General features: G+C 39.9%; 1 protein-coding gene across 2 annotated transcripts in view; it reads right to left on the bottom strand.

Annotated features, from left to right (window-relative positions):
- The window catches only part of LOC146000197 (uncharacterized), a 127,100-nt gene that overhangs the window by 38,181 nt on the left and 64,442 nt on the right, over positions 1-24,477 (bottom strand). For both annotated transcript variants that reach the window (XM_083137573.1, XM_083137574.1), the window contains exon 4: positions 6,112-6,246. In XM_083137573.1, coding sequence (XP_082993699.1) covers positions 6,112-6,246 — 135 coding nt within the window. The remainder of the gene's footprint in view (positions 1-6,111; positions 6,247-24,477) is intronic.

Below are 24,477 nucleotides of genomic sequence, written 5' to 3'. Positions count from 1 at the left end.
ATGATGGGAATCCATACGAAGCTTTCTTGCGATGTTTGCTTGGCATTATTCTTCTCTTCTCTTCTACAACAAATCGAATGCCATCCTCGGTCACGAATCTCAGTTTTCAGGATGAAAATGGAACCGCAATTTTCTTACTGACTGACTTGGAATCTGCTTTGCTCTCAGGTAATTAACCCACAGTGGTTTTTGCAGGGTTTTTTTTTTCCAGAGACGGAACGGTAACGCTTTACAAGTTGTATACTAATTCACCAACCATTTCAATGCCTCAAATTTAGTCCCCATCTTTACCACACCTCCTTGGTCCTCAGTGAATAGTACCTGAACACATGTATGCTGGGCACAAACAGCCATATGTTAAGCTGCAAGTCCAATAAAACTTTGTTGAATGGAGTTGACCTGAACACATCTCCCATCATGATAGAATTTTAACTTTTGATTACACCAATCTCTCCACCCTCGTCACTGAAAAAATATCTGAACAAGAAAACTGACACCATGAACATCTAGACAAATCGAGAAGTTTTATACAGATCCAGCAACCGATAAATTCTAATTGGTTTTATTGAGTTCGGCCCAAGTTGCGTATTTTAATACCGAAATTGGACCGAATTTAAATTGATCCTGAGAAAAAGTTCTGGGACTTAAAATACTTTAAAGATATAAAGGTTCTTTACGGTCCAGAACCCACTTACGCTTCCTGAGATTCTCTTCTGGATTGGAAGTGAATTTATTTACAATTCTGGACCTTTAATGACCCTGGTTTTCAATGTCCTCCTCCGCTAATTTCAATAACGTTTCCCCAAAAAATCACATGCGGTTACGTGACTTAAGACTTACACATGTTTTGTTTACGTAACAGCCTTCTAAAACGTGCCTGATTTTCACAAATGTCTAGTGGAACAGGCAACGTTGAATGATTCTTAATCTAGGCTTCTGACGTGCTTCTTGGTGTCCGAGGTGGCACTCGAAAGTGCATTTCTGGAGAAGATGATCGCTTCTGGTGTTGCCACTGGCTATTTTATGTAGCAATATATGATCTGCCAGTTTGTGTCTCTCGTGAGAAGTGTGGATATTTAACATTTTCAGAAGGATGGGCTTTTGTGTAGCATATAGGGATACATTAAAAATTACGACTAGCACCCAGAATATATACCTTCCCTACCAGTGGCGTGCCCAAGGGGGGTTGGTGGGGGTTATAACCCCCCACTTTGGCCCAGTATTCATAAAAAAAAGAACATCAAAGTTAGGAAAACATGACAAAATGAGGGCTGACTACCAAGAAAAAGTATACGTAACCCCCCCTTTCGAAAATCCTGGACACGCCACTGTTCCATACTAACTTTATTTTGGTATCGTTACTGTAGTTTTCTGTGTGTCCCATCAGCGATGTCATAAAATCATTACTCATTATCATCGCCACGTCAAATGTGGCAGGAAAGAGACACTAAGAAAAAATAAATATAGAAACCATATATTGTTCAAGCATTTGCAAGGAGGAATTTGCCACTAGGCTATCCTAGGGTGTAGCCTACCGGGGTTGGGGGGGTGGAGAGGCGGCACCGTGAAGAGGCAGAAGTGACCCATCAACTATTCAAGTTCCTTAATATGGTAATAATTGCAAAATAAAACAACATGAATTGACTTTGAGTCTCTCGTTCATCAGTTAGCTGCCATGAAAGTCAGAAGGGTTTTAGACAAGCGTTCTTTTCTTAAAATCTAAGTGAATTGTTTTATCGAAGTTTAATTAATAATAATTAATCAGATGTGTCTATATATGTTAAAGTTTATAAGTGTTATTCATATAGAGCATGCAATAAGTGAAGCACCATGATAACAATTGCCATTTCTACGTGAAAAGCATATTTTGATGGATTTTCGGTCATATTCAGCATATTTTCGCTTTTTCAAGAAATATGCAGTCATTTTCCAAGTGGATTCGTTCTACTCCCATGTTCTTTTTCATTTTTAATTGAAAATTTACAGAAAGTATTCATTGTGCATTTCAACTCATCAGGGCCCATAAAGTGAACTATAAATAGTATGTAGGTCTATATGAAAATAGTTCAGCTTATGTTAGATATTGATGTTTGAAACAGTTCAGTTATAAGGGCATATTATTCAAATTATAGTGCATATTTTGTAAAATTTTAGCTCATAAGAGCATATTTTATTTTGCATATTTTGGTGATTTTTAGATCATAAAAATCTTAGCCCTAATAATAATCATATCGGCAGGGCCCAAAACAAAGGATAGCCTAGGGTCCCACATTTTATAACCATCCCTCATGAACATTTGTATGTGTTCATAGGCGCTGACCCCACCCCCCTCAATGTTAACGATGTGGGAGCAGAGCCTCTCAAATACCTAATGTATTATTTTGCTTCTCTTGTAAAGTTTACTCTGAATTGTGCCACATGAACTTAACTTTAAATACACATTTGAAATGTTCTGTTCTTGAACTTTCCTAGACCGCGGACCCCCTTGAGAGATCATTCCTCACAGTTGAAGAACCAATGTCTAGACTTTGGGGGTCTGAGACCGCTAAACCATCAACTTGGGGGGGGGGGGGGTATGAACAGATACAGCAAAACACATGACTTATTACTATATACTAAGTATATAATTGTGAGTATTGTTAACATTTTTACTAAAAAGAGTTCCAAAAGAAGATGTGCATGAACTGGGAGAGTGGATGGGACGTTCGGGCTACAAATGGCTCTCACATGACATTCAGAACGAGATCATTGATATATAAGGGAGATCTGTTTTGCGCTCCGTGGTAGCAGATATTAAAAGTCGGGAATATTTTGCTATTATGGTTGACAAAACTTGTGACATATCCATCCGTGAACACTTGACATTCTGATTCGAACTGTAAATGAAAATTTTAATATTTTTGAGGAATTCATGTGCTTTTACGAGATTCCGAACACTGAGACCAAAACATAAAAAAAGGTAGGGAGTGAGTCATTTATCAATTTATTTCAGTGATCAGAGAACCCCCCCCCCCCCTCAATAATGTTGACAAGTCGGCGCCCCTGTATGTGTTAGAGACAAAGAGATCTTACAATCAACTTTTTTTTGTGCCGCATGTACCGTAATAATGTACACTTTCGATTTCGTCGTGATTGCTTCACGTTTTCCCCAACAGGTGGCTCTGCTCAAGGTGCAGGACGATAACTTCGCCGGTTGCTTCCTATGCACGACGTGCCTTGCCCTGTCGGTACGTGAGGATATTACAGAAGCCTTGTGGCAGTGCATTCACTCTTTATGGGCTGTGTGTGAGCGCCAGCTGGTGGGAGGCAAAAAAGGTGGATAAGAAGCAGAAAGTACTTTTCGAAAGGAAAAGGCAATAAAGAAGCAGTCAGGCAAAGTGATGAGTAGGGATAGGATTTTCATGACAGGTTAATTTTTTTTGTAAAGGCGATGTGTTCCCTAATCTATAGAAATTCATATGATGAAGAAACGAATTAAATTAAGGACATATTTGGCCATTTCTACGTGATACAGCATATTTTGATACATTTTCGTTCATATTTCCTCATATTTTCGCATTTTCAAGGAATATGTAGCCATTTTCGTAGTGGATTCGTACTTACTCCCTTGTTCACTCAAGTTGTTGATTTTTTACAATTATATGTCCCAGTTTATTTCCTGAAAAATAGTGGAAACCAGCCTCCTTTTGTAATGGAATGAAATCAAAAAAAATTACTTTGGCCCAAAATAACTCTGAGCTGATTAAAAAATTCGGGGCTCATAAAATTGACTAAAAAATAGTATGTGAAAATTTATTAAATAATGCTGTTTGAAACAGTTCAGTTGTAAGGGCATATTTTCCAAATTATAGTGCATATTTTTAAACAATTTTAGGCCATAAGAGCATTTTTTTTATTTTGCATATTTGGTGATATTTAGGTCATTAAGTATTTGAACAGCGACGGACTCAGGACCCTCTCTCTTGGAGGGGGCGGGTAACATTTAATGTGCTTAGTGAGCAGACCAGCATATTTTCTTTGTTAGTATTTTTGACCAAATCGGGCCAATATGTTTTAGTATTGGAAAGCTAAAAAAAATCAAGAGAGAAGAAAACTTTGTGGGTTAATTCAAAGAAATATGACAATGACGATGCCGAAAGGGGCAGAGGGGCGTAGTCTCCAAACAAGTAAAACTAGATAAAAGAATGCTCGTTTAGGGCAAATGTGCGCTTTGATGGTATTTAGTCACATTAAATGCGGGGCGAAGGAAGGGTCAGAGATGGCCGTGGCCCGGCGTGTCAAAATGTATCCGGAAAATTTCGGGACAAAAATAAAATTAATGTGTTTAAATTATGGTGAATATATTGGAATCATCTTTGTTTGAATCCGGTGATAATGTGAATTTCAAAGTACATTTTTACTTGAAGATGTAGCCCATTTAAATTTTCAACTGTCATCAGTGGCCTACCAACACCCAGTAAGTCTGGCTGCCGTGTAAAAAAATGCAAGTTACTTCACCGGACGTAATTTTACTTCATGCTGTTATCTTCTCTTCTAGTACTTTGGATTCTGATGTATTTGGAATCCTTGGTTAAATAAATGAACAATGCACCCACTCTTCGATTCCTCCGTCATTTGGAGCCGAAACGTTCACCGCGCGGACTGTAAAGCGCGTGTATTTTTGACTCACCCAGTGTTGCCACAATCTGAGGGCACAATTTCCCTTTCCAAGGGGCAAAATTTCCCTATTTGGACTACTTTTTCCCTTCACCTAAACAAATATAATAATAATAATAATTATTATTATTATTATTATTAGCAGTGGTAGTAGCAGCAGCAGTAGTAAAATTTCCGTTGGTCCTGTTCTTATGAATAGAAAATGTTACACAAATTTTTCACATACATGTCAGCTTAATCGCTTTCTGTTCAGATGTTCCAGGTTCCAGTCATGGTAAGGAATCCATTAAATCGTTAATTCTCACCGTTATAATTATCCGAAGATACAGAAAAGCGACGTGTAATAAACTTAAGAGAAATATAAATAGATATAGGCTTATATTCAAGTGAGTAGAAATAAGAAGGATCAAAAAAATGTGAGTATGAAACAGGTGGTGCCCTTTCGCAGCAGACACGAAGGGGAGGGGGTGGTGAAGGCAGGGGGTAGGCATGGTGGCAAGTTTTTCCACCATGGGGGCCTACAGCCTGTGCCCTGTCCTCTGGTTTAGGACACAACCGAGAAGAATTCCTAGTTCCCTGATATGTCGCTATATTCCTTTCCCGGATTCTCTGGAGTAAGAAAACGCGAACGCATTCTGTGCGCATGTTGAAGGGTGTGCGCCTCGTCCAATGAACGCGCGGAGGGGAGGGGCATCCACGGGAGGGGGCTCATTCGCGGTCCAGTAGTTCCGTAGTAAACATGTCAGCTCGCAAGTCTAGGGGAACTCTGCATTCAGGAGAGCGCCTCATAGTGTTGAATGTGTTGGAGAACAACTTGTTTGAAAAGTTTAAAACACATGGCTTTGTTTTTTTTACAAATGTTTAAAACAAAGTGTTTGAAACATGTTTTTCAGACTTGTTTTAAACAAATTTTGATACATGATGTTTCATAGTTTGTGGTTATTTGCATGTTTTTTGATAATGTATGTTTAAATTTGTTTTAATTTTTTTCTGTTCTTCGTAGCATCAAAAGACAAATAAACGTGCAATATTATTTGTTATTTGTGTAAAACAATACACTGGCCATTGTTAAGCATAAAATAAGAAATTGGCAGCAGAAAGCGTTTTGCTTTACGGCCGTTACACCGCGCAGCACTTCGTTGCTTTCATCAGGCACCCTTCCCCACCTAGTCTGGCCCCGCCCACAAGCTTTCCCCTCTGCGCGTCGCTACTCCAGAGAATCCGGAAAAGCAGTATGGGTGTCTCTGTATCGCGCCGGGCCAGGAAAACTCTTTTGATGCCAACCTCCAGGCCACTCTTAACATAAACTGTAATAATGTAAAGTCAGAAGTCTTAAAATTTCCATGAAATTGAGACATTTTTCATTGAAATTTCCTTTCCCCTTTTGTCTAAAATTTCGGTCCGAGTTTCCCTGCAAAAGGGAAATTTCCCTTCATGTGGCAACACTGGACTCACCCGTTCCCGGGCAGTTGAGCTCTGGCGACTCGTCGCTTCCGTCCACGCACTGTGGGATTCCGTCGCAAGCGTTGTAGATGGCGATGCACTCCCCCGACGTTCGGCACTCGTACTGATTCCTATTGCAACGCCGACCTGCAAGAGAAGTGACACGGTACTCAATATGATTATGTTTTATGACGCACAATTTAATAATAAAGTGGGATTTGAACCACTGTGTTACATACCTCCATCGGGTAGAAAGAGAAATTATCCAAGTAAAAAAGAGAAAAGGAAAGAAAATCTATTCCCCAAACACTGTAATAATGAAGTTAATGTAAACAAAACCACGTGACTTCTGTATAGCTCATAATTTATACATAATATAAATATAATAATAATTGGAATAAAACTGTGCTTAGCACCACGCCATGAAGGCGTATAGGGTAACGCCCCACACTTTCTTGATCCGGTCGTGAGTGGTGGTGATGTGATCAGCATCACGCCCCAGACCGCCTTTACCCCCCAGGGTTTCCCCCAGGTACCCATGCATTAGACGCTGGGTGTGCGCCGGGGCCGCTTCCAAAGTTAGAAAAGTTCCAGAATTTGAACCGGTCGGGGATCGACCTTTAGCATGGTAGTCAGACGCGTTACCGACTGAGCCACCGCGGCCACAACTAGATGTTTTATTAGTTTTAGTTTATTGATTGATTTGGTTTATTTTACTTATCTTTTCTGCCACTTGTCGCTAATCGCGACGATGAGGATGAATGATGATATGATGAAATTGATGAAGGGACACTCACAAAGACCGCCCATGCACAGGCCGAGATTTGAACCCTGGACCCCTAGCGTCGTAACCACTCCACCACGGAGGACGGCTTTTAGTTTATGAAAGTTATTATATTACGGGTATAATAAAAATAATATTATTATTATTAGGCCTAATTCTGACGTCCTCTTCAAGCATTTCTGGAGACGCCCACAGAAGTAATTCGAGTCATTAAACCCTCTGACCAAGTGCATCCTGCAGAGGTCAAAGCCCCCCCCCCTCCCCAAAGGAGCGATGCACCTGTAGGAGTCTGCAGAGGCGGCTCCTTGGAAAGGGAAGCTAATCCGACAGATGCTATCTCGTGCAGTGACGCTCGTTACAAAGAGACTTGCTCCTTTGGGAGGCTGCGAGTGGGTGCCTCGTGAACTGGTTTTCGACATGGCTGTTCGTCAAGGAGGATTAGCATTTGAGAGAACGTCTCGTCCTTTGAAGCGACAAGTGGCCGACATATCGCCATATACAGAGCGTCCACAAAGTTGGTTCATAAACCGTGATCTTAGGATTAGATAACCATGCAGTTAAATCTGCATTGAATATAAGCTTGCATGTTTTGCGTTAATGGATGATATTCAACAACTTCCATTAAGAGTTGTTGAAGGAGGTGAATGCATCTGAGATGGTTATGAAGTGTATGGTTGAGCAGAGTAAAGTGATTAATAAAGATTATGAAAGGATTTTAATTAGAATACATTAAATATAATTTAAATTGTTGAAATAACAGTAAAATAATTTGTTTTTAAATATAAAATATAGTTATTTCATGTAAGACTGATGCAAAACGAGAATAAAAAAAAATGAGAAAACGTTTCACAAACGAAATATTTTTAATATTGCAAAAAATATTAATGAAAATTCCAAAATAATTGATATTCTTATATTAATTCGCGTATAAATTAGACAATCTTAAAATTAATGGATCAGTAGTGATCCAAATAAACAATGAAGCATTTGTTAATTGTTTACCCCACAATTCATTGCGCGAAATCACGCCCGCCGCCATATTTCGGGCAAATATGTCAGATCTGGCGTTGAATACATGCCGTGTATATACTGTGCGTATGATCTTTACCGAAGGGATTCAAGGTATGGTTATCATGGCCACATGAAACAAGCTAACATCACACCGATTCACAAAAGTGGTAACAAGAACCTTGTTTATTCTACAGACCTACAGACTATAGAAATTTGTTTCGCCGTACTTAAACTCCAATCAACATGGTTTTCTTTCTGGTAGCTCCTGAAATGTACTTCAATAATTCTTGTGATTCACAAATTATGCAATAGATTCAACATTCATGGCAAGTTTCTAACCCTACTGCCTACTCACAGATTACCTTAACGATCGCCAACAATGGTTCTTCCGAGATCTCTTATCTAACTTTCTTCCTGTCCTAGAAGTCCATTGTGTGTGTGACGGTCCCGCGAATCTTCACAATATGAATATATGTCTATTAATTTATGTTAGACAATTCACTTTCTATTAAAAGTTAAAAAATTGTGTAATAAATTACTCTTGATCAACGTTTTGTTTTGTTATTCATTTTCGCTAAGCGTTGTATAAATGATGTAAATATATGGAAATTTGCCGTTGCTATGGTGACGAAATTCACCAGCCATGTAATAGCTGTATATGTGACGGAATCCGAATAGTCAAGAGCACTGGCGTACGCAGGGGGGCGAGGGGGGCATTTGTTGCGGAAAACAGGTTGAATGAACGTGGTGATGGACAGTTCGCCAGCTAGTACATTTACCGTTCGCTGCACAATAGCTTGAATAACTATCCATTTATTTACATTTTGTTCAAGCTTTCTTTTAAGTTCATTTTGTTCTGTTAGTTATTTTTTTATGTAAAATTGCGATTTTTGTAGGAGGATGGCAACACTGGTATCTATGATGGCGTGGAGCAGGGTTGTTTGGGTTGGCGAAGGACACATGCCTCTGAAGGCGTTTTTAAGTTTCCACGCTTCACACCCACAGTGATTTTAATTAGTTCAATGAATCCACACACTTTTTTCGGCTCCTTTGTTCTTAAGAAGTCTGGTTAATTTATCAAGCTTCTACCTTTTTTGAAGTTACTATTTGGGATATGTTGTCTAAGCAGTGTTAAAGAAGATCATTTGAGAACGGAAATATGAATGGTCAGGGGAGGTAGTACCTGATTATTTTCTTGGAGCCGCGAAATTCGATTTTTCTGTCTGTTTTCGATCTTTCATTGGCTAATTTTCCACGTTTACTGCCTAATTTAACGATGTGATTCTCTACGTTTAGTGCCTAACTTAAATATTTCGTTGCCTGAATTCCAATTTTAATACTATTTAAGAGGTTTCAGTGGATGATGCTTGAATATGCTATTTAGTGCCTAATTTAGAGATTTCAGTGTCTTATATAAATGCTTCAATGCCTATGTCCTCTTTAGTGCCTAACTTAGAGGTTTCAGTGCCTGATTTAAAGGTTTCAATGCCTGAATTTGCTATTTAGTGCGCAAATTAGAGATTTTAGTGCCAGATTTGAATGCTTCAATGCCTTTATGTCCACTTTAGTGCCTAACTTAGAGGTTTCAATGCATGATTTAAAGGTTCCATGACCTGAATCTGCACTTTAGAGCCTAATTTAGAGGTTTCGGTGGCCAACTTAAATGTTTCATTGCCTGAATCTTCACTTTAGTACCATGTTGGAGGTTTCATTGCCTGAATATGCTATTTAGTGCCTAATTTATAGGTTTCAGTGCCTGATTTAAAGGTTTCATTGCCTGAATCTCTACTTTAGTGCCTAAATTGGAATTTTCAGTGCCCGGTGATCTGTTTTTATATGCTCCAGCGTGTAAAACTTCAGGTACGAATCTCTACGGATAGTTATTAAATGGGGGGGGGGTTGATGCCTAATCAGTGCCGTTTGGAGCATTTTAGATGCTTCAGTGCCTGTTTTAGAGGTTTGTATGGTTTTTCCCTGTACCGAAGCGAAAGAGAGGCGCTCTGGCATCATCTATTGGCCACAGGTGTGCAGGGAAGAGGCAGGTCACGTTCCCTGCCAACGGGTAGCTCTGTTTTCTGGCCTTGAAGAACCGGTGGAGAGAGAGGCAGATGGCCACGAGGGATAACGGTGATCGCGAGGGAAGGGAAGGTCACCGCGCGGAGGATGCTGGGTACACACGAGAGACGACGTTGAGGAGGAACTCCCTCGCATCATATGCAGAGAATTTTCCCTTTCGTCTGCAAGAGAAAAATACTTTTCGCCTTTTAAACCGTTGGTACGTTTCGCACTTGATCGCGGGCTTTTCTTCGCTCTTGTTCTGATGCTGTGCGTTGGCTTATGACTAGGGCTCGGACGTTGAAGGCCTATAAATTGCCTAAAAATAACAAAAAAGGACCTAAAAACTGAAAAAAGGACGTAAAAATGTGATCCAAATTAATTAATAACTTCAGTTTTAGTTACATATTTAATAAATAAAGAAAAGACAAAATTCTGGTGCTATGGAACACACAGTGCGAAAAAACTATATGAATGAAATGCATCTTCTTTCAGACATTATATATTTTTTAGATTAACATAATTTGAAAAATCATATTTGAAGAATCATATTTGGCCTAACCCACACGGGTTACAGAAGAAGGTGAAGTTGCAAAAAAAAGCCGTTAAGACCAAAAAAAGGCAAAAAAAAAGGACCAATAAGCCAAAAAACGCCGAAAAAGGCAAAAAAGGACAAATAAAACCCACCTTTTTCTGGCCTACAATGACCCAAAATGAACATATATTATGTTGGGCCTCGTCTTCGGACACTAGGAAAAAAAGGATTTTTCCTCAATTTCCGAGGCCTACTTATGATCTTTACGCAGAAAGTTCCGGGTTTGAGTCACGATGTGGTCAATTGATACAAATATGTTGACTCTTTCCATATCTCTCTTTCTACCAGTTCCTCTTTTTCCTTTCTTCTTCTTGCCCCCCTCTCTATTTCTATCCCTCTTTCATCCTCTATCTCTTTCTCTCCCTCTCTATTGCTTCATCATGCGGAACAGCAGTTGATAAAACAGCATCCTTTTGTGAATGTATGTGTGGTTTTTTTGATTTGGTAGTAGTTTGTGTTACCGGAGTTAGGTTGTGTCACAGAACCAAAGAGGAGAAAGGAAACGAGATGGAAAATGAGAGTGAAGACAGAGAGGCAAGATAATCATTGATTGATTTGGTGTTTCAAGTCCACTTTATGCACGGTATGGCTAATTGGGACTGGACCTACAGTTTAAAGTGTGATCCGAACCACTATGTGCCTCCACCGAGAGGCAAAATAAAGAAGGGAAAGGGAAAAATATAGATATGGAGAGAGAGAGAGGGGGGAACAAAGAAAAAGAGGGAAAGAGAGAGTGAAAGAGGGCAAAGAAATAGAGCGAGAGAGAGAAAGGGAAAAGAGAGAAATACGGAGAGAGAGAAATAGACAGAGACAAGCGAAAGAAATGGAATAAGACGGAAAGAGATAGAGAATGACGGAGATAAAATAGGGGTACCAGTTTCATAGATCGGAGACACATTAAAATCGGATATTTTGTGTTTCGCATGGTTCGTACTTACCAATTGCGTAGTGCGGAACATAGTTCAATGTGCCATTATGCTTTTTACACGAAAAAAAACAACAGTTCTTCACATAGAGAGTGATTTCTTTGACTCCTTTTTTCGCTTCCATAACACAGAATATGGCGGGCAAATCTTGACTACCGTAGTGGGCATGCAGTGTCTGTATTCACGGATAGCCCCACGAACCATTTCCGATAAGGTTAGGTTAGGTTTGGTTACGTTAGGCAAGCATGGTAAAAAAGGGGGGTTGAAACACTGACAGGGGCTTACGTCATCAAACGTACGCAGCATCCGGTTGTCGTAGCGTAGCGTTCCAACCTGAACGCGGGGATCTTAAATAGGGATGTAACTTGCCCCTCCCGATTAGTACTATTGATGGTAGAGACAGCCCTGAACGGGCAGGTACAAATATCTAACTTATCATTAAAATAGACTCATGATTCGTTTTAGACTGAAATGAGCAATGCGAATGGCAGAATGGGGTGTAGACTAGCTTACCCTGTTCGGTTTAGAAATAAGACCAGAAGCTCCTGCTTCTCCGATGATTCCAGATTAAAATACCTCGTGTCGCTCTCATGCGCACCTATTTAAACCCTCGCTTGGCCTCTCGTCACCTCTTGCCAAAGGCCAGTGTTCTTACCATTTCCTGTGAAAGGCTTATCCTACACATTTCTGAGCAGGAGCTGACAAGGTCTGCCAGGGTCAATATTTCTTAATCGAACGGGTATGCTACGGTAGGGCAAGCAAATGAAAGCAATGGCAATTGTGCGTCGGTGAGATATTTCCCTTCAAAAATACAGAATTTCCCGGTTAAATACGAGGCTTATTTTTTAAGTAAGTACCGTTTTGATATGTACAAAAAACAACTAAACTTTTTGTAACAATTTTATTGTTACATGAAAGACCACACTTTTATCTACTTTTCCATATAATTGCCACCAATATTAAGGCACTTATCATATCGAACAACACGCTTTTGTATTCCGTCGTCATTGAAGTTTGCCGATTGAGTTGACAGCCACTGCAACACCGCCGTTTTGAGGCTATCGTCGTCATCGTGGCGCTGACCTCCGAGATGCTTCTTCAGTTGCAGAGACACGTGGTAGTCACTGGGCGCTATATCGGGGCTATATGGAGGATGATCAAATTGTTCCCAACCAAATGATGCGATGAGATCTTGAGTTCGATTGGCCGCATGTGGACGGGCATTGTCATGCAGCAAAACGATCCCTTTACTCAGCATGCCGCACCTTTTGTTTTGAATGGCACGGCGCAGTTTTTTTAAAGTCTCACAATATGTTTCGGAATTTATTGTGTCACCACGAGGCAAAAAATCAACAAGCAACACCCCCTTCCTGTCCCAAAACACGATACACATGATTTTCCGGACTGAAATTGTCTGCTTGGCGATGTTGAATGCCGCCATTCCATGGATTGTTGTTTTGTTTCGGGTGTAACGTAGGCCACCCATGTTTCATCACCTGACAATTTGGCTTAAGTACGCGTCACCTTCAGCTACATAAAAAAAGTCAAGGCGCTACCTAAACGTTTGCTTTCGTGGGCCTCAGTTAACATTTTTGGTACCCATCGTGAGCACAATTTTCGATAGTTTAAGGCTAGGAGGGACAATTTCCCCTAGGTCTTTCTCGATGGATCCGCTGCCGATCACTGTTGCCAACTTCGCTCTTTTGGAGCCAGATCTGGCTCTTTCGCACTTGTTTGACTGTGAACTGTGGCACCCGCCCTCTGTCCCACTATGATGCCACCACTGGCTCAGGCCCATAAAGATCAACCTTTGCCATGAGTGTACATTTTGCACGTGACGTGATATTCATATATAGGTTGCGTTACCCACCCCCTCTTTCCTCCCCATGTATATATAGCGCTCTGGCTAAGGTGAAGATGACAATATTATTATCCGGGAATCCTTTATTTTCGATTTCATATGAACATCATTGGATTATTGAGATGGGTGATGCCGCCAAATCTAGGCGGTGAAAAATAAGAATAAATTGCCATCACTTTAAAGCTAACGGTAATAGCAGCGCCCCCACCCCTCTGACACCTAAAATTAATTACCCTAGGAGGCACTTTATGCAGCCTTCGTTAATCTAGCTCCTTCAAAGTTATCTTTAGCTCTATTAATGGTGAAATGTAGCTGTTTTATGCACATCAGGTCTGGCAACACTGCCAGGATGGTCGTAGGAGGCAAGAAATGCATTAGGTCTATGGGACCATTATTTTATTCGTTCTCTCGGGAATATCAAACATCCAATGACGTAGAAAAGTACATGGACGGAGAAAGGACACCTTGAACTATGTCATAGTAAGAGGAAAAGTCGAAACTCGCATTTGATTAGCCGTAATTTGAAGTTGAGTCCTCCTCCGTAGCCGAGCGGGTTAAGGCGTTCACTCGTCTTGAGATCGTTCGCTGCGGGACGGCGTAGGTTCGAATCCGGCTCTGGTCAGAATTTATTCGGCCTACGTATAGGGCCGGTGGCAACCCACCATCGTGAGGAAATTGGGGAGCTCCGAGCTGACATTGGATACATCGGGCTGACCCCCAGACTATTCCAATATTGGTTGCAGATCTCCACGCTTAGAGGTGACGAAGGAAAGCGTGGGAGGGAGACCGGCAGTCGGTAGGTAAGCCAAGGCCCTTCAGGGCTGTTGCGCAAAGGATTTATAATTTGAAGTTGAAGTTAATTTCCCATAAGGAATACATGGGATTCTGTAAATACTTATTCATCGTATTTTTCAAACATCGTGTCTAGCTTACTAATCAACTTGAAAAACAGTTTCCACTTGCAACATCGAGAGAAATTCAAACTCTCTCGCATACTAAACCCTTTTTTAAATAGCAGTGCTCAATCCCACGATATTGAAATAAATGCACAACTAGTGCGTAATTGTCCCTCCTCGGTAACAATTTCGTAGATAACACTTCTTGAAACTTCAGGGAACTCCTCTGATAACGAAGAAATCGTGAAGCGTCTGTTCTCTTTCACTTTTTCGTCGACTTTCTGCACCAAATCGACAGTGATCACTGAGGGTCGCCCACTCCGTTCCTCGTCATGAACATCCTTTCGGCCATCTTTGAAAGCTCTTACCCATTTGCGTACCATTCCATCACTCATAATGTTTTGTCCGTACACTTCACAAATCTAACGGTGAATTTCAACTGGTTTCACGCCTTTAGCACTAAGAAAACGAATAACAGCGCGTATTTCACAGTCGGCGGTATTTTCAATCGGCGGAGGCATTTTAAATACGCAAAAGCAAATGTATACACGATCGATTGTTGCCGCAATGGCGTCTGTGGCTTGCCAACAGATGTAGATACACAGTGCGCATGCACGGGACACCGACCGCAGCGCTGCAGCGGCGGAATTTCAAAACGGTACTTACTTTAAAAATACGCCTCGTATATTCCACGATGAAAGAAAATACCTCGACGAACGTTGTAAACCTTGGAAAAACTAATTTCCGTAAGTAGTTCCTTGTGTAAAATTGAAGAAATGTGTCTCCGATGTATGAAACTGTTACCAAGAGAAACAAAGGGAAAAAGAGACACGAAATCAAGAGGACATGGGAAGAGAGATAGAGAGAGAGAGAGAGAGAGAGAGAGAGAAAGAGAATTAAGAAAAAGAGAAAGAAATAGAGAATATGATAGGGAAAAATAGAGAGAGAAAATGGTACAGAATGTGAGAGGGAAGAATTAAAGAGAAAAAGAGGTAGAAATTAGAAAAAGAGAGAGGGGTCAAGAGAAAGACAAGGAAAGAGAGAGGATGAAAGAAAGATAAGGGAGACAGACAGACAGAGAGAGAGAAATGGAAAATAAGACAGAAAATCGATAAGAGAGAAAAAATGTTGTGTGCGTCACAGCCAAACGAACAAGCTGCGTAACAAATCGGCCTCACTTTGCATTCAATTTTCGAAGTTGTTTATCGAAGCCTCGGACAACAGGTCTCGATCTCGTGAATTTACAAGACCTGTCTCGTTCTCGTCTCGATATTTGAGGACCGTCTCGTCATCGAGAATACCTCAGTGAGCACGAAATAAACGAAACCAACATCCTCCGTGATCCAACCTGTTTTCACGGAAGAAGGTTCGCATTGTGCTACGTACAGAATGTTACACGGAGGTAATTACGTGTACATTTGAATAAGTAGCAAAAATTTTCTGCTCACTTGCGGAACCGACTTCCTGCGCCGAAAAACACGTCATTCTCCTCGAAAACGGTCTTCCTGGTCGGCGCCACGTTCGATGGAGGCCACGCACAATGCTATCTCGCACGCATTCCTACGCACCAACGCGTCGCGGACAATACGGTCGTTTTGTAAAGATTCAGGAAATACGTGCGACTACTTTTCCACACGCTGTGGCACAAATACTAGATATGGTACAAATTGGCGTGCAGAAGGGGGGTAAGGGTGGCCGCGGCATCTCCCCGCTGTAAAAGGAATGCAAATGAAAAATTACATACGTAACACATATATTTTCATTTCAGTCACAGCCCAGATAGCACAGAGAACTTGCAGCAAGGTCTCCACGGCAAGTTGTGAGCTTGATGCAAACATGAACTAGGCTATCTATACTGGTCGCATTTCCAGCTGGCGGCTGGGAAACAGCGAATCAGCGATCAGTTGAGTTTTCTTCGACTCCCATCGGGCATTTCCGGGACGCAAGAAACCGAACGCTGTTGTCGAGACGAAACAAATGAGCGTCGTATACACCACATGTTGCCAAACGTACTGTAAAGTCAGAGAGTTCTGGGTCTTCCTCTTCGCACAACAGTCTTGCTACTTTGTGTTCTGACGTCAGGTAAGGAATGTCTACGAGGTTAGGTTAGGTTCCATTAGCATAAACACAATGAAAAAGTATTATTTAGGCTAAGATAACTAAACCCAGCTAGCGTATTCTAACAACGTAGGCACTTATCCTAAAAGTAAAAAGCTTTCTAACGTGACGTCAAAACACACGGTTGCTCAAGTGTTGTGCGATAAGTGAGACCCGCGAGTTCTCCGACAATGATATCGTCAGCACCAGAAATCAACGGGGGTTAATGATACACCCAAGGGGAAAGAAACAGTAGGCGAATTGTCCACCACCTTTTTAATCCGGTGTGTATCACTCATTGTGATGACAATGAATTGAAATAATGACGTCAATAAGCAGAGAACAGTGCCTGTTTCGAACCAACATAGTTTCATTCCTTAAAACGACACAGGATGTAGAATAAAAAAAACTAATTAATTTACATATCATTGTCTTTGCCGTTGACTGTACGGGAATCCATGAGTATGACCGTGCAAATTGTCCATGACTATTTTCATTAATTTTTCATAGATTTTTATGTATGCTGGTGCAGAAGTTGTCAACAGCTTGTTTTGAGTTTTCTTTTAATTCTTGAAGCTCTTATTGGGTCAAATAAAGTGCACGAACACTCGTGGATCCCACTGTACAATTGCCCACCTTGTTGAAGTTTCCGGAGCGACCACCCACAGGTCGCTTCGCAACTGACAAAAACAAAAAAGCGATGTTACATCTACACAGCTTTTACTTCACAGCCCATCGAGCCACACAGTGTGATATTTAGGTGTCTTTACACCATATTCGAGGACGAGATGGATGCTTATAAATTGAGACGAGAACGAGACAGTCAAGTGGAACTCGAGACTTTTAATATTATTCGAATTCCTGCGGACACCCACGGTGGGTACCAGTTAACAGTCGCGATGCTTTGCCTCCTAGGAGGGGCGGAGGGACACAGTAAACGAAATAACAACATGGAACTATCTTCTGCTCAGGTATTTACGATTTCGCCACCCGTTTGCATACGCGTGCTGCAAGTAGAACATGAAATGTGCGGTGCAATTTAAGGTCAATGGCACGACGTAACTCTGCACTTAAAAATGCAAATAATTCGACATAAATCGTAATACTTAACCAGCTTTCAATGGCTCTTCCATAACTTTACGACACCTGAGGCCGTCTCTCTTGCATTTATTAGCAGCCGCTTTCACGAGGTGCTTTTTTTGCCGTCTGCAACTAACAACTAGGTTTCCCCAAGATCTCGGCGAAAATTACTCGTTTTTTGTGGTATTTTTTTTAAAAAAATGAGTCTTTCTCTGCTCGTGGAAGACAGTTGCATCTAGGACGAGTCTATATTCCTGCTGGATTTTACAGTTGGACATGTACCATAGGCGTGCGCTTTGGGGGCAAGAGGGGCAGTTGCCTCCCTAATACTCTCACTTAGAAATTTAGTGTAGAAGAATCGTATCACCGTTATTAAACAATATTGTAATATATTTTTTTTAAAAAATAAGTATTTTTAAGCCAACGAAAGACCCAAGCAACTACGGAAGGGGAGAAAGGTGCATTATTTCCTATCAAATTGAACTATCCAACTTCGTCCTCTAACAAAGTTATTCTTATTAACATTATTGTCACACATTTTATTCCTGAAGTTGTGTTACCTCTATGTGTTTTCAAAGTAAATTGCCCATACATTGGAAATCAGTAGCGGCGTTTGGGTGCCAACGCTGGGCGCGAGGGTGTCAAGGACAGTTTTACCTTTTCTCTGTATTAAGATACCATAGTACGGGGTCAAAAAGTGGGGGAGGGGCAATTGCCCCCCTGTTGGAAATCAATAAAATATGTGTAGTTGCTTTGAATCTGCTGTACGAAACCATTTTTGTTTGTAAAATAGTCTGTGAGCCAGAGAAATTAAATTTTTCGTTCTCCGATTGAACTTTCCTCAAGGCTTTGCCCCTTATCCCCCTAATCAGAGGATCTGCGCACGCCTATGACTTGGATTAGTTGTGTGGTACTGGCTCATCTGCTTGTTTTAGCCTCACTTGTTGCTGTACTTGTCGGTATACTTTTGTTCCCATAAGACATTGCGCAGAGCAGACAAGCTGAAAAGATGGACGAGCGATTTCAAGAACGTTGTAAGGGAATAGCTACTACTGTTAAACTTAAAAATTAAAATTAAAAGAATTAATAGAAAAGCATGGACTAGAAATTGTCTCGAGAGAAAATATATTAATTCAGGTGTAGCAAGCTTTTTAATGAACTCGGGTATGTATTTTCATTCATACATGAGATTCGCAGGATTCATTCATAAAAAAAAAAATCTTCAACTAAATATGTTAAACCACAGACAAAAACTTCCCTTTGCCAACTCACAGATTATCTTCACATGACGAAACTTTCGCTCTGATTGGCTGTTCCACAGAATGTAGCAGTCAAAACCAGTTGCAATTAGAATACGGTCTAGTCGTCAAAACCAGTCTAGCAGCCAGTCCGGCGGCAACTAGGGCATTCGTACTGGAAAACCAGTTCCGTGTGATTCGTCCTTTAGAGAGGCGCTTTCTTGGCCAGGGCATCGCAGGAGAGTAAAAAAAAAAAAGCGCAAGCACAGTTGCTTTGAATGAACCGCTATGTCGTGGGCGTCTGTGTCCAGATGTGACGTGAAGTGCTGTCAAGGAATCCGGGTTTGTTTTTGTGTCTGTCCGATCTCGAAAGGGTTCGTGTTTGCTGCAATAAAATCGATATCAATGACGGTGTTTTAACAAATGTTCTTAGCTTTTTGCAAAGAGCGGGCCTCTTACACTGTTTCTGAGGAAGGTTTTAGCAGTGTGCGAAATCCTGGGGGGGACAGGGGTGATTTCATGGGGGGGGGGAGTTTTTGTTATAACAAACAAAAGATAAGCAATTACTTTTAATTTGAAATAGACTTTACTGAGAATAATATCGAAAACACACAAAAAATAGTGAATGCATTCTCTCTCAAGAGATCATTAGCAAATCTACATCAATACGCACAATTAAAGTAAAACAAAGAATGCAAGAAAATTATAACTATGACATCTAATTGATTTATATTAACATAAAGCAAAAAGTAAACAAAAACTTACACATAATAAAACCACTTCAACTATTTCCTAATTTATTAACATCTTTAACCAGTTACTAAGGGAATTAGTTAGCTGCTTTGCAATATCTGATATATATACAGGGTGATTGGTAATTCAACCTATTCCTGGAAAGGGGTGATACTAGAGCACATTTGCAACAAATTTGACCCTATGCAACAGGGGTCGGAAATCAATGGTTTTCCAGTTATTGCAGTTTGTAGATTTTCGTGACATATTCCGACTTGCGACCAAAAAACTACTAATTGTGAAAAAACTACAACCTGGGCACTCAATCGACATGTTGCAAACAGCTGACGAATAAGTGACTACTGGGAAAAAAAATCATGCCCAAAATTCCCATACCCACAGAAAGAAACAGTCATTGGAGCACACGTCATGAAGAAATTTGGAAATTATCGTTTAAATCGAAGAGGATTTCTCAAAAAAATGGGAACACACTTAACGTAAAAATTACGGAAGAAACTTCCTCGTTTCATAAGCTCTCCAAAAAGATACAAATGTTGTCAACTTGCACAAGGATTGTGGGAAAAATCTGAATATAATGCGGAGAAGGTGCGTACCTCTTTGTAAAGTGAAAATAAGTTGTCGGTTGTGAAAAATAAAGGAACAAAAATGATTGAAATAATAATGTTATTTACCATTCTCATGATTCCAGGTTGTCAGAATTAACTGTTACGAAAACTACAAATCCTATTCAAATTGCCTCCCCCGCTTAGGTATGCAAGCAAGCAGCCTGCGGCGTACTTCAGACACAGTTTGGGCGGCTGTCACAATTCTCTCTCTCAACTCTTCTTGGGAATCCACTGGTGTACTGTAGACTAACTCTTTCATGTGACCCCAAAGGTAAAAGTCACATGGCGTCAAATCCGGACTCCTCGCCGGCCAGGGGGTTGGGCCGCCTCGACCAATCCATTGCATGGGATAATTGTCGTCCAGCCACTGTCGCACACCCCGGAAATAGTGGGCTGGGTAGCCATTGGTAAATCATACCCCTCTTTGTGGCGAGCGGCACATCCTCCAACAGCGTCGTCAATTCTTCCCTTATTTTTCGTTGGTAATGCCGTTTAGGTTTAGAATGGCCCGATCACATGATTTTGGACGATTCCCATTTAGCGAGAATTTTCTCTGGTGAGCCTTTTTTTTTTTTAGATTTTCTGAGGTTATGACCCTTAGGGGACCAAAAATGCGCATTATGAAAATTCGTAATACCATCGCGGTCGAATTTGGATTCGTCCGTCCACAGAATTCTTGTTAGATGATGGGGGTCTACAACGCGCCTTCTCCGCTTTATATTCAGTTTTTTCCCACAATCCTTGAGCAAGTTGACAACATTTGCATCTTTTTGGAGAGCTTATGAAACGAGGAAGTTTCTTCCGTAATTTTTACGCTAAGTGTGTTCCCATTTTTTTGAGTAATCCTCTTCGATTTAAACGATAATTTCCAAATTTCTTCATGACGTGTGCTCCAATGACTGTTTGTTTCTGTGGGTATGGGAATTTTGGGCATGAATTTTTTTCCCAGTAGTCACTCATTCGTCAGCTGTTTGCAACATGTCGATTGAGTGCCCAGGGTGTAGTAGTTTTTTTTCACAATTAGTAGTTTTTTGGTCGCAAATCGGAATATGTCACGAAAATCTACAAACTGCAATAACTGGAAAACCATTGATTTCCGACCCCTGGTGCATAGGGTCAAATTTGTTGAAATGTGCTCTAGTATCACCCCTTTCCAGGAATAGGTCGAATTACCAATCACCCTGTATATAAAAATAACAAATTAATTTCCTTTATGTAATTAATAATAATAGTAGTAGTAATAATAATATTTTGAATTGAGTATTTTTATTTTAATAATACACCAGTTTTCAATGATTTCACAACCTGGTTTTCAGTCTCTGCTTACCTTTTTAATGTGCTCTGTATGTCCTGTGTAGGTCCATTAACAGCCTTGCACTTTTAACCTTTCGCAAGGTAAGGGCTTTAGATGACATGATTTCTAAGGCTGAGTAGATACCGCTTTGAACTGATACCGATGCTTGATAATTATAAGAAGTACAAGTTGTTCGAAATATTTATTAATATTAATTAGTATGACAGTATTCCACCCAAATTACATGCATCAATTTGCTAAGAGTTTCGCTTTAAAATATTCAAGAACTACATCATAATAATACATTACATGTCTTGTTATCACAAAAATTCAGTGTTTTCACACAATACTAGTTCAAAATAATTAGAAACTTCGAATTTTGCATAATTTCCAGGATAATTACTCTCCAAAAGCGTCGCATACAGGGTTGTGCAATCGCGCGTAAAAAAGGTTTTCTACATGACATGTAAATTACGCGTAAAACATGTATAAAATGTCAAGTACGTAAAAACTAGAATCAAACAAAAAAATTTCTTCAATGGTTGGCAGTGGCAGAAAACAAAAACAAAAAATGCTTTAAAAAACTTTCCTTCCGAATTTATGTCTCTTATATTGGAATTGTACAAACTGCCATATTCACATTCTCTCTTATATTGGAATTATACAAGCTGCCATATCCACATTCTCTCTTATATTGGAATTGTACAAACTGACATATTCACATTCTCTCTTATATTGGAATTGTGCAAACTGACATATTCACATTCTCTCTTATATTGAAATTGTACAAACTGCCATATTCACATGCTCTCTTATATTGGAGTTGTACAAACTGCCATATTCACATTCTCTCTTATATTGGAATTGTACAAACTGCCATATTCACATTCTCTCTTATATTGGAATTGTACAAACAGCCATATTCACATTCCCTCTTATATTGGAATTGTACAAAGTGCCATATTCACATTCTCTCTTATATTGGAACTGTACAAACTGCCATATTCACATTCTCTCTTATATTGGAATTGTACAAACTGCCATATTCACATTCTCTTCTATATTGGAATTGTACAAAATGCCATATTCACATTCTCTCTTATGTTGGAATTGTACAAACTGACATATTCACATTCCCTCTTACATTGGAATTGTACAAACTGCCATATTCACATTCTCTCTTATATTGGAATTGTACAAACTGCCATATTCACATTCTCTTATATTGGAATTGTACAAACTGCCATATTCACATTCACATCATAATTAGCCTATGCGAGTGTATAATACGCATGAAAACGGAATTTGAAGCTGTTACTAAAACTTTGAAATCCAATACAAATAAATTGTCCGTAATCGTTATGTTCTGTTGTAAATACAAGCACTAGTGCAAGACGTATATATCAACACGTTTCTCAATTTTTAAAGATCTGTTTTAAGGGTGAGGTGGCTGTATAAACAATCTTTAAAGAAATAATTATTTTGTCTGAAATATGTAAGAAAATTGAAGTTTAAAATGTAAAATAATGAAAGTAGTTTTTATATTAGTAATTTACGAAAGAAAATTAGTTCTTTTTAAATCTGCGTAAAAAACTGGTTACGCGTAATTTACGTAAAAAACGTAACCTTGGTTGCATGGCATTTTTGCGGAGCCGCGAAAGGCCAGGATGCCGAAAAAGTATCGGCTGGTATCGATAGATGAATTCCAACCGATACATCGACTCAGTATCGGCTCAGCCATAATGATTTCCTCGTATATTTTGAAGGGTGCAAATTGCCATAATGCGCCGCTGCACCCGATTTTTTTTTTTTAAAAAAAACAACAACTATTTATTTGGTTTTAGCTTTCCAGCTATGCACGAGTTACATTTGTTTTTACATTTCATAATTTAATAATATAATATTTTATCTTCAAATATAATTTTATATATATTTCATAGTCGGATTCCTCCAAGGCGTATGCCCCATAATATCCTGCTTATTTTAGTTCTCCTAAAAAATATTCACGCGTAGTGTTACCCTGCCCCCGTGTCAGGGCAACAGTGTTTTTTTCCTTATTGAAATATTTATTAATATGTTAATTAATTGGGTAATCAAGTGTATAAACATATATATGTGTGATTAGTGTAAATCAATTTATTATGCATTTTTAGGTTCGTATTATTCCATGTATAAATACCATGTAGCTCTCTGTTCTTGCTTCGTGTTTCGAACGTTCAAAAGAAAGGCGGGCTTAAAAATTTTGAAAGAAGGGCCGTTGGCAACAGACGCCAACAAAACGTATATAAACTCCCAGATGAGTGTGGGGGAGGTCGACTGTTGGAACTGAGACTTGGGAGGGAGAGGCTGTTTTTGCTTCGGTCAGCTAGGACCGGAGGACAGGTCTCCTAAAACGAATGCTGTAAGAGATTGGATTGCCGGGCAAGCTAGTGCCTTGGTGTCCAGTTTACAGGTAAAAAGGTAGTTGTACTGGATGTTATTTTGAAAGTAATTACGGTGCGCCGGGCAGCCTAGTGCCTTGTCACCGTGGAGGTTGAGAAATGTTCACGTCGGGCGACCTCGCGCCTGTTAAGACGTTTTCTTGGAGTAACGCGAGTCTACCTTGCGACAAGCGTACTCCACATGTAATTCATGAAATGTAAAGCATCCAGGTACAAACAATAGATATTTTCCAACATCAAAATTAGAGTTTTGGCCCGATAATTAGAGAAATGAACGTTCGGATACGACTTGTATATACTTCAAATTTTACGTTAATTAAACTATAGAAAATATCCAAAATTTCCGTTTATAATTTCACAAATGCTGGTCAAGGTAATTTATCCCCTACAGCAATAAGGTTTCGCAAAGGTTATTCGTTGTCTCTTGTAGTTAATTATATAATTATGTTGACTTGTAGCAACCCACGTGCATTGTCGTACAAAGAAAGATACCCCTAGACAAATCAGAGCCGAGTACGAAGTGCACCGAACCTCGAGTGCGGAGGTAAAGTGTGGGGGGCCAGGCTAGTAACAGTAGTTAAATTGAGACGACGTTCAAATATAATAAATGATCAGGTGTTCCTTCAGTTGCACCACACTGATAGATTGGGGATTGCACAATATTCCTAGTGTACAAGTCTTTAGGGGCTAGGGTGTAATTTAGCCGACATCTAAGAAGAGTTGTTAAAGAATTTCTCGAAAG

This window comes from Lepisma saccharinum, chromosome 16 (genome assembly GCF_977018435.1).
Source record: "Lepisma saccharinum chromosome 16, izLepSacc3.1, whole genome shotgun sequence".
In the NCBI taxonomy this organism is placed as follows: Eukaryota; Metazoa; Arthropoda; class Insecta; order Zygentoma; family Lepismatidae; genus Lepisma; species Lepisma saccharinum.
The sequence above is the reverse complement of the archived record's forward strand: the minus strand, read 5'-3'. Positions and strand labels throughout refer to the sequence as shown.